Source organism: Cardiocondyla obscurior, linkage group LG11, assembly GCF_019399895.1.
Source record: "Cardiocondyla obscurior isolate alpha-2009 linkage group LG11, Cobs3.1, whole genome shotgun sequence".
Taxonomy (NCBI): Eukaryota; Metazoa; Arthropoda; class Insecta; order Hymenoptera; family Formicidae; genus Cardiocondyla; species Cardiocondyla obscurior.
In genome coordinates, this window is record NC_091874.1 from 1,421,615 (window position 1) to 1,439,459 (window position 17,845).

Genomic DNA, 17,845 nt, shown 5'->3' on the forward strand with positions numbered 1-17,845 from the left:
ACCAATTATTCACACTGATAAAATTATATTATATCGTGCACCAAATAAAATCTAGCCATTTTCACCTACCTCACAAATATCACATATCAAGCACTGTAGCCCCAAGATTCTTTTCTCCGACAAGCATCCGGACGGCATTCAGGGACACTATCTAAACGAACAGCCACCCACGTTAATAAAATTACGTACTGTACTAAAAAAAAAGAAGATCGTCCATTTTGTCTTACCTTGTCCGTCCGTGGGTCGGCAGCCGGTTCCGAAACCTCTCCTTCTAGCGTACATTCGGAAGGCCGGAACTGTTTCGAGAAACAATCATTCAGGTAAACGTAACACGTACAACGCGCGCGTGACGTGTTAAGATCACGAAGATCGATCGGGACGGGATACGAACGGGCGGCTTCCCGTCTTCAACGATCGCGATTGAAAGACAATCAAGATGGCCCGTGCGATCCCTGAGCTACCAACAGACGTGCATACTTCGAAGGGGCATTATGCAGCATCCGAAGCTGGGCCATCGTCGCCTACACGGCCACGAGCTCCTCGTCGCCGGTAGGTGTGCGTCTCCGAATATCACTCGCGAGAACAAACGATTTCCCGAATAATTTCCGTCGCGAGTCGCAGCGGCCGCGGTACCGTACCCACTACGTATCGTCTTTTCTTCCGTAACTACTCTCGTTTAAATTTCGATTATCGAAACTTCGCGACTCATCCGCCAATCAGAGCCGCGAAACCCAGGTGCAGTAACTCTTTAGCATGTAAAAAGGCGCCAAGCAGTGCATGCATAGTGCACGCAACTACGTATCGTTGCGCAGCGATCGTCGTGTATCACAAAAGCGGTATGTATGAAATAATAAATGCCTTCAAGCTCAGTAAAAATTAATAAATTTAATTAGATCGCGTCCGAATAAGTAAAACGCTCGCATTTAATTATATTGTACTTAGTCAGCTATGGAAGAGGTTCTCCAGCAATTGGGAGTTGGAATTCGACCTATTAACGACCCGTTCTTAAAAGAGTCTTACGAAGTATGCAAAGTCTTCCAGAGAAAAGGCATCACGATTGACGACGACGAGGAGCTCTGTCACGAAGCGTAAGTACGGATTTTTTTCTTCTAAAGAAAGAAAATACCGACATAACCTACAATCTTCCACACTCACACTTTTCTTTGAAAGGGTTTTATTACACAAATCGAAGATAAAACTTTTGAGAGTTTAAAAGTTGAAAATAATTATGTGCATTAATTTAATTTAGAGGAGAGAAAAATTAAAAGCAATGTTTTGTTTCAGAATCAAGGAGTTTGCATGCTCTGTCCCGGGATGTAGGAGCACTTTTCAAACTTTGCTTGATTATGAAATGCATTACAATAGCTCACATCGGTACACATGTACAGAATGCAAAGTTTCCAGGCCAAGCCCACGATTGCTGGAGATTCATATTCAAGAGACACATGATGCCTTTTTCAAAGTCTTATCAGAGAAACAAGCCATGGTATTGATAAAATCTGCTTTTTTGCAATGACACTCATGTTATTATAGATATACTTAATTTTTATATTTTTTTAGTATCAATGTTATGACTCTGAATGTGGGATAAAATTCAACAATCCTGTGGAAAGAAAGGAACATTGTATTAAAATACATAAATTTCCCAAAAAATATAGATTTGATGACACACAAGGTTCAAGCAAAAAACATGAGTCAACTAAAATGGAAGTTGATGTAAATAGTAAAAAGAACGTTAAGCTTCCTAAGGTACTCTTGAATAAAAACCAAAAGAGCAAAATGTTCACGAAAAATAGTTCCACCAATGCAGTATGCTACAAAGGTATAGATAACTTGGAAACAATTTCATCACCTACTGTCACAAGTAAAACAACATCGCTAGTTTTTATTCCAAGACAAGTACAAAAATCTTTTTCGAAAGTACTTACAAATAATCAAAACAGAGAAAAGAATGTTCTTGAGTCAGACACTATGATGGAACTTGCAAGTACATTGCCTAATTGACTATAACTAAATTTTAATTTTACTGACATTTTAAAAGATTTTATGTATAACTAATTTAAAAATGTTTTTTAATTTAACATAAAGAATTTGTAAGGTGATGGCTTGTTACAAAATGGAAATGTTTGAGTCATAGGTAATACAAATATATAATTTTGTATTATAAAATAGTAGTTATGTACATATAGAGGCAAGGAACTTTCGTCTTTTATATGTTATGTGTACAAAATGTTTATAAAAATTTCTTAATTGTTATTAATACACTAACCTTTGGTTAAAAGTTATCTTGACTTTCTACATATACACAGACATGATACAACATCTGCATATAAAGTACTTTCAGCATTTTTGCTCGCATAAATAAATCATTCTGAATATATAACTTTATATTATGAACAAATTAAATTCTAAAAATAAGATAATTATTTTATATTGTATATCAATTTTAGTGTATATTGATATCAATTTGTTATTCGTATTATATCTCAATAGCATTAACTACAAAGCATATTTAAATCGTCATGTAATTCCATACATCAGTTTTAAGTTTTTATAACGCAGTTGATATTTTTTTATATTGGAACATTATATGATCGGAGTTTAGATGTAATAATTTACAGATATATTAAATTAGTTTTTTTTTTTTTTTCAAAGAAAAATAATTTAAAATTTTGTTCTTTACGAAATAATCAATTGAGAAACCATTTTCTTATTAATTATAATTATTTATACGATACGGCAAAGAATTGTATATAATAATAATACACGTACGTATATGCAAAACATTATATATATGGGACAGTACTTATAAGATATGTAAGTATAGTATGTGCATGTATATGATATACATGCATGTATACATACATACATACACATATATATATATATATATATATATATATATATATATATATATATATGTATATACATATGTATATGTATATACATACTAAATAAAAATATATGTACAAACTATCTCATATATAGTATATAATTAAACAATTAATAACTGTATTTTGATAAATAATTAATTAATATTGTTATCACTTGTAATAATTTACAATTCCAATTTATGTTGATATAAGGTTAAACAATTGTAGTGATTAATAATGTCTTCAAGTGCCTTCACCTTTTGTTTTAGTAACATATACTGATGTTCATAGTAAGCCGCTCGAATTGCGAGTTCGTCCTCCTTGGCTCTTCTAGCTTCCCTGGAGCGTTTTGCCGCTTCGTTATTTTTTCTTCTTCTTTCCCAATATGCGGCATCTTTCTCATCGACGGTACTAGTCGGCAATCCTGGACTCTTTGACACTCGGCGCATCTTAGGATTTGTAGTTGCGTTCGTCTCTTTAATCTTGTGAAGCACTGTGTCGCGGAACTTTTTGTAGTTTTCGTAGGAGTCATAATCATTAGAGAGTGGGACGGATAACAAATTCTTCGGATAAGCCTTGAAAGGCCTCGGCACTTTTTTTATTGTATTTTGCGACAACATTGTCGGACTTACGTCTGTGGATGTCGAGCACTCTGTTGGAATAGTCAATGAAATTTTATTTTCGGCCTCGTTATGCGTTGCATATGGTCCCGTTGTTTCCGCGGGCAGAACCGCTATCGCAGGTATTATCGTCGGAAGTTTGTTGGCTTCGTCCGGAGGTACAGCTAGCGACGGCTGCTGAGGTATCACCGTTGCCACTCGTGGAGTAGTTTCGGTCAAGCTTTCTAATGTCACGTTGTGATTTACCATATTATTTTCACAACAATCCGCAGATTCGATCGTCTTCATTTTTTTTAACGGGCTTAATTCACAATGTGGTGATAACATCATACTATTGTCCGCGATAGGAATCTGCCCGTCATCCACAGAGAAATTTGCTTCTCGACATCGCTTATTTGTATTTGTGTACGCAGTGTGTAATGAGTCCGCGGTTATGTTTATTCTTTCTTGCACTATTTCGGGCAACTTCATAACTGGCATGTTCCTCTTGCGTGATAAGTCCAGAGCCAATACGCTTAAGTCTAAGCCGTCATTTTGCTCAAATGAGCATTCGAGATGTTTCACATTGCCTTGGTTGTAATTCCTCAGGTTCTCCATCGTTAATAGAAGTAATTGACTGCAATAAGATTCAGCAGTTAAAAAAATTTTTTTTTAATTTAAAAAAGCGTAAATTATTATCTGATGATTTTTTATGTCAAATTGTACATACGTTTACTTAATAATCCAAGTTTAATTCAAGGTGACCAGGGTGGAAGCACAGCACACTATTAATATAAACGTTCGTTTCTTTCTCACAATATGCGTCAATAGCGATTGTTATTATTTTAACACGATATTAGATTTTGTTCTCGACTTAAATGCTCGCAGGACAAATTTCTAGTTCTATCTAGTTCCAAATGGGGTTGAACGAGCTTTATATAGTCCACCCTTGAGGTCCCAAGCGTACTTCTTACGAAAAGTAGTGGGGAAACTATACAACCTGTTGGCTAGAAACGTTGAAATGGCACGTGTTCACTTAAAGAATGGTCACAGATGATTTCCAAAAGTTTGAAATTACACAATGACTCCGCCCATAAGAGCATTACACGCAACTGTTTTAATATATAATTTTTTTTTACGTTGATATGTCTATTTTACAAAAACTTACAAAGAATATACGTACTTTGTTTATAAAAAATATATATCGTTAATGTTAACTATTTTATCGAAAATTATTAATATCTTTAAACGAATTTTCAACATACGTTTAAAGTATAAATGTCGAAATAACAAAAAAAAAAAAAAAAGAGAGATTGTATTCAGACCTTTAAAAGCACGTGATTTTTCAGCGTTTTTATTTATTACAAATTTTGTAAATGTATTGTTATAAGTAACATGTGTTACATAGACTGAAAAATAATGTTACAAACTGTATAGAAAACTAGAAATACCGAAATCTGAATTTTTATATAGATTTGCAAGTCTAATGATCTTTCGGAAAAAAGAAACATTTCTTTCTGTAACAGCTGTTCCCAACATGATTGATGAGCAAAGATAATTTGGTGTGTATTTTACGTAAAAATTAAAGGCGGCATTTGTACTCAAATGACTAAACTTTTTTTTTTCAAATTTCATATTCCCAAGAGTCCTGCATGGTAACGTCAAGAAAAGCTTTGAATAGAACGCGTAACTGCAATTTCACGTGAAAAACCATTCCTTAACATAGAAGTGAATTTTTTACCTACAATTTTCATTAACGCTTGAACAAATCGATAGACATATAATAAAACGAAATATAAAAATCGTCAATGGGAAAGGATACAGTTATTTCCGATACGACGACAGCGATGCTGCGCTCATTATGTCGGTGTCTTGCGATCACGCCAAATTTAGTCGTCCATTCTGGGTTCCCAGTTGAAGCTTGTCATTCTCATAAAAGCACCCCTGCGCTCAATTCACCGCACCGCCTTCTTTCTTGTGTATACAAATTTTTGCTCTTTTGGCTGCATAACCCACATTTCTATGGTGCCCGTGGAACGGTCGCAACCCGTTATTTGCGATTTTTCCTGTGATCGCCGGTCCCCGGATGGATGAATGCGCCCACCATTTGCATCTGTCGCACGCTCACAGGCGTACGTGCACAGCAACGTAACGGTATCGAATGGACGTCGCATATCCACCCCGTCGCTTTCCTCGGAGCGTCTGGATTTGCGAGCCGTGAATAGCCAGATGCACCGCTGACGCCGCTTGATAGTTTCCTCGGGACACTTACAAGTGGCCGGACCATAAAGCGAAGATGGACATCTGAAACGGACATCATACTTCCTTAGACCCTTCAACTCCGACGATGCCATAGTTCGCCAAATAAATTGCATTTATAAATACCTGTGCGATCCACGACGATCAAGACTGATACCTTCAAGACGATCATCAGACATTTCTCGAATATTATAACATATTGTTACATTACACAAACATCGCATGTTACATTGTTATCAAGTATGAATACCATAAGATAACTGCGTGTTCTAGTCACGTAATGTTTACGACGTTATCACTCGCACAGGAGCTGATCGCAATTTCTTAAGTATAGACACATTTAAAATTATATAATAGTTTAACTTTTTTCTATATATTTCACTTGACGTTATTTTTAAATCTCAGGTAACAATCACATTAAATATCGTTGCAGAGCAAAATTGCGAAAGAGTACATATATATAATATGTTCCTTTTTACTTTGAGAATTTCTCCTTTCATATTTAAATTAAATCGTTTTTCGCTTTGTCGGGTCTCTTTGAAGTATTCTTCGTAAAATAAGAAAAAATACTTTGCTCTGAAATTGGCACAAAGAGTGACTGGCTGAAAAAATAATAGGTAATTTATTTTCAATTTATCTTTCTGGTCGAAGTAGTTTACTTATTCCACAGTTAGTCAAGATTACCTAATGCCAAAACTTGTACCTTTACTTTTCGAAAATTCGTTCGTATGCTTTTTTATATTTGCCCTGACAAAGCCTCCGAAGGTGAATTTTATTTTTTGACCGAAATCTTTTGTTCGCTTGATGATGATGGATCTGCGTCACATGCGTCCATATCCGAAAAGTTACCTTCTATTTGATATGCACTTCGCAACATATTAGCAAATATTGAAAATGTCGTTTACGTATTTAGAGAGCTGTCATGAACTTTGAAGACATAATTATTATCATTAAATAGTAGCAAAATTAATTTGATAATTGATAACTGATTTTACAGTGCAAGCAATTTTCATTAATATTTTTACAAGCATGTTCGCAAAATAAAACTCAGTAATATTAATTAATTAAAAAAACTTATTTAAAGGTAAAAAGTAATTTCATACAAAAATTATTTAAAATCATGGAGCACAGCTGCACCATATGCGGCACAAAACGAAATGCTTGTGATGTGGGAAATAGTAGTCGAACTGCGAAAGCGAATTTTCGAAGAGCAAAGATTGTCCGGTGTCCGGTTACTAAGCCGAGCGGCAAAGAGTTGAGGCACAATCCCATGCATAGCATTATGGAAAATATTTACTCACCATTTGTTTGAGGAGTTTTTGAAAGCATGTTGGCTATTTAAAGATTTACGCATTGTAAATTTTCTTTCGATTTTGTTACTGATTTTTGTTGGATCAACATATGGGGATTCATCTCGGAAATTCTTTGTGTATGTACGTGCTTTGCCTGAAACAATTATATATATCTGAAGTAGAATTATATCTCAAACTCGCGTGACATATATTGCGGAAATGTAATGAAACATTTTGGTGTGTGTCTGGCTCGTGGCGCTATTATTAACCCTTGAGATAGCCACATCCCTAGGGACAAACTCATTCTACATCAGGTTCTCATTCATATACATTAAGCAAAAGTAATTAAAAATTATTTAAATACAATAAAGAAAATTAATTTTCTCTAAATAATTTCAATATTGAATTAGAAAAATTATTTTTTAGAGGAAGCATTTACGCTACGAAAATTATTTTATCTTTAAGCGTGATGTGTACTCGATTGGACGATCAAAACGCAGCTTTCACATAATACTCATTTGAAAAGAATCTTTCTTCGCATCAGGAGGTTTCAGGTTGAGAGCCGATCTCTTCTAAATATCAGGATATTGGTCAGCATGTCATATGGCGTGGCTGGTCGATGGCCGCGTGGGCGAAGGTTGCAGATGCGCGACGGCCAACCCCTTCGTAATAATATTGGAAAACGGATGCTGTGTCACAACCCTTTTCCCCACTGTGGTCCGATAGCGGCGCCATTGTCCATCCACCGTTACAATAACGAACCAGGTAACGGTAAACGCGCGGTGGAGCTCCGAAAAGTGTGTCAAAGGGCCGTAATTTTCAGTGCTAATCTCTAAAACCGTGACGTCCCGAAAATTGCTTTCTGTCAAGCTCGCGCGGTCTTGTCATGTTGATCGATCGTACAAAGATGTATTTTCAATTGCAAATTCAAAATATCATTGTTAAAAAGTATTATAATTATTACTTTTGTTATTAATGCGTTATACATAATTAACAAAAATATAGACAACAATCGATGTTTCTTTTCTAACAGAAATGACATCAGTTTTGTCAAAAACAAGCGCAGTGTTGACGACAGTCATTAATTATAATCTAATTATTCTTAGCTACATGCGGTAAGTCGTATTTTCCGCGCACGCATTTTATCTTAACACCAGGTGTATCTCGCAATCGTCCATTCCTGCAGAGCACTATGTTATGTTCCTGCAGATTGTGTCCGATTCCTAAAATAATTTAATCAAGTTAAATTTTCGCACTGCGTCGTGCTTCTAATACTTCAAGCACAATAATGAATCTATCGAGTATTAAGAATTAAGAGTCTTACCAGGAACATATGCCGTCATTTCTTTTCCGTTTGACAGTCTCACGACGACGCACTTTCGATTTGCGGAGTTCGGCTTCTTTGGCTTTTTAATAACAGTTTTCAAGACTATTCCTTTCATGAAGGGCTGACCGTCAAAAGGATTCTTTGAAGGTTTGCGCTTGTGAAATGGTCCACCTCTCCTGTGTATTTGCATAAATGTGCTTCCAAATCTAATCTGTTCCAGCCCTGTAAATCAGTAAAATAAATAAATAATCGTGCAATTATTTCGTGTAATTAGATGAAAAATAATTGGGACAAAAATCGATTGAACATTGAATAACATAATTACGGCAAAGATAAATAAGTAGGAAAAATTATTAGAATTTTTTTCTTCACCGTAATTCGTAAAACTCGAGCATGTTTAAGAGATTATCTAAAACGAGTATCATATGACGCTACAACCGACAAGAGTCTCGTTACGAAGTGATCAGTTTTTTCGAGAATGAAGGCTCCGGAGGTGACGTGACAATTTCAGAATTGCTTCACGAAGCCGTGACATTTTGCGATGAAGCAAGGCCTACCGAAAGAAAGCGCCATTGTTGATCATTTCGACTGACCACCGTCCGTCAATACGACAGATGTCCAGTAGGATAGTGACTAATCCATCCTAACTCCTCCTACGTTAGGAAAGGCTATTATGTACGAAAGGCAAACCCTTTTCCCTTAGATGAATGCGCAAGATTACATTGCGAAAAATTTGAACGTCGGTGTTGCACTTTGTTGCATCGTTACAATGTCGCAAATCCTTCTTTCTCCCTGCAAAAGGTCTTTTTCTTACAATCTTACGACTGAAAAAATACGGACTTAAGAACTCTCTCCATTTTTAAACCGTAAAAATTGTGTCATGATATTTAAGACTAATAATTCATATTTGTTACATCAAATTAAATCAAATTGTACTTGGTATATAAAATTTGAATAAAAGCACTTGAATCCATAGATTATCTGAAAACATTTGACGTATTATTTAGCGTGAATAAATTAAGCAAATTTGAATAAAATAATCAATACGGATAGAGAAATATACCGAAAGAAGAGAGCAAATGAGAAATGGTTTGCCCGGGAACTCAATTCTGATAAGGCATCATTTGCGAACACTCTCACGAATGCTCTCATGAATGGATCGTGGGCCCAGTATTCGTAGGGTTGCGAGAAAAGCGGAAAGGGGGAAAAACAGGCGAGCAGCGATCGGATCCCACAGTGACAACTGGTCAACCGCAAATGGACACGTCACACCCCTCAATTCCCAGCGATTTTCGCTAGTGGTCACAAGGGCGTCGTCTTTACGCAGCGCGAGCCCTTTCTTGCGAAGTGGACGGATAGAATCCCTTTTGGTATTTTCGAGAGATCGCTGCCCGTGGGGATCAAAGAGGTGAGGGCTGGCCGTGTATTTTCGCAGCAGAAGAATGCCAGCCGCGATGGGAAATCTAGCCGACTTCCTACGATATTCGACCGCTCCTTTTGCAGAATCCGGATCCAAGCAGAAAATCGCAAAGATCCGTATCTATAGGCGATTATGGATGGTCCGAAGAAGACCAATCTAGTCATCACGCTCATGTGAAATGCAATACCTCCACCGTTTCATACAATTTCACATAAATAAGTCATCAAACTGCTAATCTTGATTTTTATTTCTACATCCTTTATGTAGAGTGACAGATTCGAGCGAGTTTAGTCTAAATTCCTGCTTCCCTATTATTAATAAAAGTATATTAATATTTAATTTAAATATAAAATATTTAATTAATATTAAAAAGAAATACCTTCTGCTCAGAATAAAATTTATTATAAAATTTAATAATTACTATGTATATTAATAAAAAATTTCATTACCTTGCAATGCTGTGCTCGCACATATCCTGGTGGCGCTTAGTATGTTTACTGTTGAGAATAAATAGACTTTAATTCTTTGTTAAATAAATCCTTATTCGGGCAAGATTACCTTGGCTACTGTTGTTCCTACATCGCTTCACCAGACTGCCACCTGAAATAAATAAATAAAATGGTTAAAATTATATTTCTAGTCAAACTTTAAACGTTCCACTTATTCATAACATTAAAAAATTTAAAAAGTTCTTATGTAAAAAAAAAAGTTATTGTGTAAAACTATTTAGTAAAACTATTCAGAGCGATTTTAAGGTTAAGTAATCGAAAAAATCATTGTGCTGTAACGTGCAGCGATGGTACCTTGGATGGAGTTCGCTATGCAAGTTCTGGCAAAGTTTATTACACTCCTAGCCAAGTAATTCATGATTAATATAATTAAAACACTTTTCCCACAGGAACTTAACTCCACTGACTACTGCTCGATTTGTTTTTAAACATATGATCGTTCACTAGCACCCTCTCTAGCAACGAGGATGCAATTACTATGTGGGTGAAAACGTGCGTAAGGTAGAAATTTCATTTACCGATTACAAAACGATTTACTTAGCTTATAATATACTAATTGTTAATTTTTATTTCTCGCTTTCGTTAATTAATTCATACTTCATTGTATAAAAATATGTATTGCTTAAATATAAATTTTTAACATGCGATTACTGTTACAAAAATTAATAAATATACATAATTATATTCAGAATATTTTAATAGCCAAGATATAATGAATTATATTTCAAATTTTAACATCAAGAGACTCAATTAATTTACAATTTTACATTTTTGTTTCTGAGAGGCTCACGGAGAGGGTGAATTCATTACAATGAGGGGTGGAGGGATGCAAGAGCGACGCCGCAAGTTACCAAAAAATATAAAGTTTATTTAAAAATCGCGAGATACAAAGTTCGAGAGAGGAGAGAGCCAAAATCTTCGAGATATACGCAAAATTGACGAAGGGGGTCGACGTTCCGCGACGCCGGAGCGTTTAATTATCCACCGCGCGTTCAGTATCCGTAACCGGCGCCGATGCCGTGTCCTGCGTATCCTAGGCCAGCGTTGTACCCGGTGTATCCCGTGCCGTATCCCAATGCGGGTGCCGCGACGGCGTGCCCAAGATTCGCGGCATTGTATCCCAGGCCGGAGTACCCGATACGATAGGACGAGTACACAGGCGCGCTGTATCCGTGGGACACGGCGATGGGAACGCTGTAGCCGTAAGCTGGCGCGGAGATGCCGTGGCCCGAGTAAGCCGGAGCGCTGATGTAACTCGGCCCGTGCCCTGAAACCAAGAAGAGCGGGATGCCGTGACCTCCAGCCGAGATGATAATTACCGGCCCGGGGACTATTATTAACGGGAAATACCTCCATAAGCCGATCCCGCGACCAGGGTGCTTCCTAATCCTCCGTATCCTCCGTATCCTCCGTAACCCAAACCTAACAGGCCCCTCTTCTCCTGTTTCTTCTCTACCTGCGTCTCCTCCGCGTAAATTGCGGGCATCGCCAAGCCGAGGACGACCAGCACAAGCTGTGACGAATTCAAACGTTAGCCTGATGTAGAGTTAAATACACACATTGTATCGGGGGGTTTGTTTTTTCACCGAGCGGCTAATTCCTCCGGGTGCAATATAATACGGATAAGAACAGGCTTACTGTTCGATAATCGAATATCGTACTTAAAAGATAAAAAATATAAAAAAAAAAAAATAAAAAAAATACAAAATCCACCCGAATTAATGCAATACCGCGACGAGAGCTCGGTTACTCGGGAAAAGTAAAATTACTTACTATAGCGTTCATGGTGGTGATAATGGTGTGGCGATACGTAGATCACTACTGAAACTGATGCGGACCTCACGAGACACACCCCCTTTTATACTGGTGGAGTCTTTTCTCACAGCATTGCGCCTCACCGGGACGAATTGCACGTGTGTACGCGGTATCGCATGTCCATACACGATACCCTCCGGTTACTTACACACATACGCACGAATAGAGATGTAGGAGCAGTTGTTAGCGGCGCAATATCGTCGGCAAGAAGGTAGAGGTACTGCGTGGCTAATACGCCTTTCTAAAGCGATTTTTCTAGTGCACACGTCACGAAAATTCTTTGTTAGAGACCGCGCGAGCGACCTGCGTCGGTGGGAATTAAAAATTGATCGATCGATCCTGGAGGATCAATGCCGTTACTTTCCAGAAAACCTTGAGATTGACGCACAACTCGCGAACAATACAAAATTATCAGATCTCTCGTTAAATCAGAAGACTCGAGTGTTGCAAACGAGAAAGACAACGTCAGTCGAGCGATTTGTGTCAATTTTAATTCACGTCGTTATATCTTTTCGGCAAAATAATTTGGAAAATCTTCGCACTGCCTCGAGATAATTTCAGGCGCGTTGAGAATTTAATCCTGTCGTTTAATTAATTTATTTTTATTATTTTTTTTTTTAATTTAAATTTAGATTAATTCTCGGTGAGCTTAATAATTTTTAAAAAGAGCCATTAGACGGGCTACTTTTTAAATTAAGCTCTCGCAAATCCCTGGACTTTCAGAGCGGTCATCTCGTTCTAAAGCCAAGCCAAGGTTGAACCCCTTTTTTCCTTGCCTTGGTCAAACTTTTTCACTCAACGTTATGGACAAAGTGGTCTTTCGAAAGGACAATAAATTACGTAACGCAGAATTAGTTAATTCGAACTCGAGTCAAACCCGATACGATTAATCCCCGTGAACACGAAGGAGATTGCATGACGTCGCCGACATATCTATTGCTACCTTATCTCCGGCGTGTCCACCGCGGCATACACGTATATTATATACATAAACGTAATTTTCTCATTTAAGTGACGCGGCAGGCCACGTGCGATTGATTCATTTTGATTCGCCGGCGTGACATAATAACGCGCTTTTTTCCGAACATCTTAAATTTCATACGCGACGTAACTTTCACTGTCGCACGACTCTGCGATGACGGTTTTCGGTTGCAGCGTTACGTAAAAACGTGGAGACACATTTTTTCCGTTCGGCCCGCCTGCCGTTGCAGTTCCTTTCTGCAACCGCCTATCGTATATCACGTAATTGACGAAACAGGAAGAAACGAGAGAGAGAGACGGGGCTAGAGAGACAGACCGAAAGAGATCAAAGGAACGGCGTGGCAGCCCGACGCAAAAATGTTACAGAATCGGTGCTCCGATCGGGGCCGATGGAGGCGATATACGGGTGATATATTTTAATTGTCTGTCACTTCTAATTCGCGTTCGAGGTGCACGAAGAAAATTCGTTTTTGCAACCGAATGGCGAAAAATAAAAGGGATTAATTGCTAAATAAACGGCCCCCATATATCACTGTCCGCTGCAAGCGTTATCTTCCCGTTACTTCGACGCCACTCGGGATAATCGCTGTTTTACAAATGGCCTGCCATGAACTCGATTCGACAGCAGGCCGTTATTAAATTAACAGAAAAATCCTCGTTAATCATGGGAAAGAGAGCAGGGGGTACACCCTCGAGCCTTCGAAAGGGCCGCGAGGTCCGGTAAGATCTTACGTCAGCGCGTGATACCCGCTCGGCGGGCTCGACGCGCGTCGTACAATAAAGCACGTCGGTATCGCTAATTCCCTGCCCAGAGGAAGGCGGAAAGGAGTTGCCGCCGCATCAAAGGTCGCATGTGAACGATTGTTGCGTAAACCGAGCAACAATGAAGGGTGGCTGCGCCCTGGTTTGACCAACGCCGGCTGGACCGAGAAAATCGCGGCGATCGCATCGGCACGAATCAGTCGGATCTTTAAGCAATATCTCAGATGTAGATACCCGATATTGCTAAATGTTTTAAATTTAATGAGATAAGGAGCAAGAATCTTTCCCATAAAAAAAAACAATTTCTTTTTTTTATACAAGTATGAATTAAAGATTAATTTTTTATAAGACCGCTATTCGGTTCTCTTCTATTTAAAAATTTCAATGAACTCGCAGTATTTTTTCAACTACAGTCCGATAATTGCGCTTACGGGAAAGATTATTAACGATGATTTCTTTAGAGAGCGCGAGCGCGAGCGTTATAGAATCCGACATCGATAAGGAGCGGTGTAAAACTCGAACTTCTTTTAATAGTGCCGGGATTCGAGAGGCAATGAAATAAAACGTACGGCCGAACGGTTGTTTCAGACCCAGGTTTGCGAATTCTTATTACGAAACGCGCTCCGTAACCGATCGCGCGAATACCGATAATGCGAAAATATGTCGGCGATAATATTAACGCGATGGCTGATAGTATATCAATGCATCTTATTACTGCGCACAACAGTAGTGTAAAATTAGATTTAATTATCGGATAATCAATGGCCGGGCTGTACGAAGTGCAGAATTTTTCATTCAGGAAAGTTAGCCGGGTGATTTGTTCACGGTAAGCGTGACTGACGCAATTTTCTGGCATTTATCAATAACATATTTGCAACGCGTACACATATTATTGCATGTGTGCACTGCATATTGCATTAGAGTCTATTAATACTCGTAATTACAGATTATAAATTTATTAGACATTTAATAAGACATTATTTAACAAATTATTATTTTAAATTATTGGCTGCTAAGATAAATTATTATTAATTATTAATTTAATACATTAAACGATTACGTAGTAATAATTAAATTTTCTAAAAGTGCAGCGTTTAAAAAAATTAAAATGTCTTTCTCAATCTAATAAAACTAAAAGATTAATAAAATATTTTCAAAAATATTCAATTAATTATATTAAAAGTATATAAAACAGTTTTTAATCTTTTTTTATTTTTATTTCTGTTTTAATATTTAACTTTTTATTAAATTAGATTTTCATTGTTATATTATAGCGTTAACATAAACTCATGTCGTAACATTTTTGTATAATTAAAAACTTACAAAAATAATAATTAATTTTTTAAAATTATTATATATTTGTGCTAAACGTCGATAATGAAACAAAATAGGTAATGTGTGTTACATTGACATACAGATGGCAGTAAAATATTTAAAGCTTGGTCATTTAAGTTCATCACGTGTACATAACCTCTCCGATTGTTTTTAGACAATAATAAAGTCATATCTCCTTTAATGTAGTACTTAAATAAGTAAAAATTAAATTTCTTGTTTTCTAGTGATATCTTATCTAAAGTATATTATTTTTATAATTAATTCAGTTCTGGCACACATAAAATCTGTGCTAAAAACAAATGGCTCTTTCACCGGTAAGTCTTGTTTACATTTCGTAATTATATTGTAACTAAATAATAAGCGTACGGTTATACAAAATATTTAGATGAAGAAATTAATTAAATGTTTTTTCTGTTAATGTATAGTTTAAGACGCAATTGATCTTCCGACCGTTTATGAGAAAGTACTCTTCAAAGGCCGATACTATTAAAAAATTGATGAAGGAATATAAGTCTGTATTTGGCCCCTTAATTGAAACAAAATCCCAAAAGAAAAGGAGATTAAAATTAGAAAGGAAAGGGAAAATACCTCACGAGAAGATAAATACGGTAAACACAGAATTGTCATGGGTTATGAAAAATTGTCCCGATAAGCTACAGAAAATCAGCTGTGGTATAAAATTAGAAGACAAGCAGTCAAACGACAAAGAAAGCAGTTCTGAAAAAAATCCCAGCGAGATAGAAAGCCCTAATGATAGAAATCCAAAAAATGTTCTAAAATCTGATAAAAATATCTCTCAAAAAATAGAACATAATTCTAAATCTATATCTAATTTGCCAGCAAAAGATAGTAATGACAACGTTGCGTCCAGTTCAAATCTTTATGGTGAAGCCACAGATGCAACAAGAAGTGCATTTTCCAATTTTAAGATTATTGTGAAGAATCTGCTGTCTTTTTCAATTATGGACAACAAGCAGGAACTTCCTATGCAGAATCCCTCAACAGAAATATTATCTATATCTGGAAAAGATGATCTAGAGACCACAAAATTTCCCAGCGTGACTAAGATTCTTACGCAAACTATGTCACCAGAGTCAAAGTTGGCTCTCGAGGCGTGGAGGAAAAGAATGATAGAGAAGCTCGGCAAGGAGGGATTTGAAATGCATCAGAAAGGTATTTCATGAGCGGTTGCGTTAGAAGAGAAAATTTGTATGAGTCTAATAAATAAATTTTTTTGCTTTTGATACAGCATTATTGGAGGACGGGTCATCTTTTCATTCGTGCATAGCGCAGAGTCTGCTTGGTAAGGAATATGAAGTTCCTCTTAGGATCGAGCCGGTTTTTAAGAGCGTTCAATGTGTTCTGGAGGATGTGCAAGACGTGAAAGCGATCGAGACATACGTGGCTCACCCGAAATTACGTTACAAAGGGGTAGTCGACTGTATAGCCTCTTACAGGTAAAGCAGAGGCTTCACTTTGCCGTTGTCAGGAAACTATTTTTCAACGAAACAAAGCAGAAGTAGAGGTCACTGCCTGGTTTTTAATCAATTTTATTCTTAATTTTGTTGTTATAAAATAGCTCTACGTTTCAAATTCTTAAATCGGTCAATAAATTGATTTAATTAATTATTCTATATTTTATAGTTCAAATGAATAATCTTGCAAAAGCTATTCTGTTATTTACAACGTTTTTCCATAAATTTAGTTTTCATACATTTTTACCATTTTTTTAAAAATACGTTTGAGTATGCGCCATTTAACATATTTATTCTTTCGAGGGATAAAATTAAAATCCACCCAACATATTCAGAACAGTTACATATACATATGTACTAAAACCCACAGGGGCGAAAACTACGTAATCGATTGGAAGAAGTCAGACAAAAAGAAAGATGACTTGAGAGGAACATATGACGCCCCCGTACAACTCGCCGCGTATATTGGAGCTGTCAACGCTTCAAATCTATATCCCTTTCTGGTAAATAATCCTCAATAAAAATTTTATTTAATAAAAAGTCAGATATAAAAAAAATTTTATTGTAGAAATTAATTCGTCTTTATTTTTGCTGCAATTTTTATTCGCCAACGTTGCGCGCGGTAAAAGAAAGTTCTAATATCTCTTTTTTGCTTCTTAAAAAGTAGAACTGAAAACAAGAGCCACTTTTCTAAAACGACCGTATTTTTCGATCCTCCAGATAAAGCGGGGATTACTTGTGATCGCCTACACGTGCGGCGCGCCAGCAACGGTGCACGAAGTGTCTAACAACACGTTGCAGCGATACTGGACTGCGTGGCTGCGTCGTCTGCAAAAGTACCACGTCGAAGCTACGAGCGACAGCGGCGACGAGAACATTTACACGCCAATAAAGGATTAATGTACCGCGACGTACATATTAATTAAAACTTCCCTTTCGCGCAAAGCCAATTAAATCCTTATCCGTCAGCACGCGGGTAACGCCCGGCGGGGTAGTCAGCGGGAGAGGTTTTTAATTCCGTCCTCTAGCGCGTCAGAAGTTGCAATAATCTATAGTCTTCGGGGAGTAGTTGGGAAAACCCTCTCCGAGCCCGTAGGAAACCGGAGGACTGATTCCAGCCGAGGGAGGGAAACCCAACGTCGATACGTCGACTTATTAAGCCTCGCGGTGGCCTCGGCGTTTATGATTTATGGCAAAC

General features: G+C 37.2%; 5 protein-coding genes and 1 long non-coding RNA gene across 7 annotated transcripts; 2 read left to right on the top strand and 4 right to left on the bottom strand.

The window, feature by feature from the left end:
• Positions 1–747: 747 nt before the first annotated feature.
• On the top strand, positions 748–2,690 carry L(2)k10201 (lethal (2) k10201). Its single transcript, XM_070663313.1, has 4 exons — positions 748–836; positions 943–1,088; positions 1,285–1,486; positions 1,561–2,690. The coding sequence occupies exons 2-4, from the start codon at positions 949–951 to the stop codon at positions 2,002–2,004; spliced, it is 786 nt and encodes a 261-aa protein (XP_070519414.1). The 5' UTR covers positions 748–836; positions 943–948; the 3' UTR covers positions 2,005–2,690.
• On the bottom strand, positions 2,627–4,723 carry Gt (transcription factor giant). The gene is made up of 2 exons (XM_070663312.1): positions 4,203–4,723; positions 2,627–4,109 (listed from the first exon to the last, which is right to left on the bottom strand). The coding sequence occupies exon 2, from the start codon at positions 4,088–4,090 to the stop codon at positions 3,059–3,061; it is 1,032 nt and encodes a 343-aa protein (XP_070519413.1). The 5' UTR covers positions 4,091–4,109; positions 4,203–4,723; the 3' UTR covers positions 2,627–3,058.
• An 87-nt stretch (positions 4,724–4,810) lies between these two features.
• On the bottom strand, positions 4,811–6,936 carry LOC139106495 (uncharacterized). Its single transcript, XR_011546367.1, has 2 exons — positions 5,858–6,936; positions 4,811–5,776 (listed from the first exon to the last, which is right to left on the bottom strand). It is a non-coding gene; the product is annotated as an uncharacterized lncRNA (long non-coding RNA).
• A 1,022-nt stretch (positions 6,937–7,958) lies between these two features.
• Tko (technical knockout) lies at positions 7,959–10,791 on the bottom strand. Of its 2 annotated transcripts, none has more exons than XM_070663315.1 (5): positions 10,574–10,791; positions 10,329–10,370; positions 10,220–10,267; positions 8,348–8,572; positions 7,959–8,246 (listed from the first exon to the last, which is right to left on the bottom strand). In XM_070663315.1, exons 1-5 carry the CDS (start codon positions 10,635–10,637, stop codon positions 8,116–8,118), a joined length of 510 nt encoding a protein of 169 aa, XP_070519416.1. In that variant the 5' UTR covers positions 10,638–10,791; the 3' UTR covers positions 7,959–8,115. The 2 variants fall into 2 exon arrangements, with proteins under 2 accessions (XP_070519416.1, XP_070519415.1); XM_070663314.1 differs by having other exon boundaries at positions 10,220–10,285.
• Positions 10,792–11,126: 335 nt separating this feature from the next.
• LOC139106493 (glycine-rich protein) lies at positions 11,127–12,706 on the bottom strand. Its single transcript, XM_070663317.1, has 3 exons — positions 12,053–12,706; positions 11,630–11,792; positions 11,127–11,546 (listed from the first exon to the last, which is right to left on the bottom strand). Exons 1-3 carry the CDS (start codon positions 12,062–12,064, stop codon positions 11,272–11,274), a joined length of 450 nt encoding a protein of 149 aa, XP_070519418.1. The 5' UTR covers positions 12,065–12,706; the 3' UTR covers positions 11,127–11,271.
• Positions 12,707–15,221: 2,515 nt separating this feature from the next.
• LOC139106413 (mitochondrial genome maintenance exonuclease 1) lies at positions 15,222–17,592 on the top strand. The gene is made up of 5 exons (XM_070663168.1): positions 15,222–15,486; positions 15,598–16,345; positions 16,422–16,629; positions 17,018–17,150; positions 17,368–17,592. Exons 1-5 carry the CDS (start codon positions 15,472–15,474, stop codon positions 17,545–17,547), a joined length of 1,284 nt encoding a protein of 427 aa, XP_070519269.1. The 5' UTR covers positions 15,222–15,471; the 3' UTR covers positions 17,548–17,592.
• Positions 17,593–17,845: the final 253 nt, after the last annotated feature.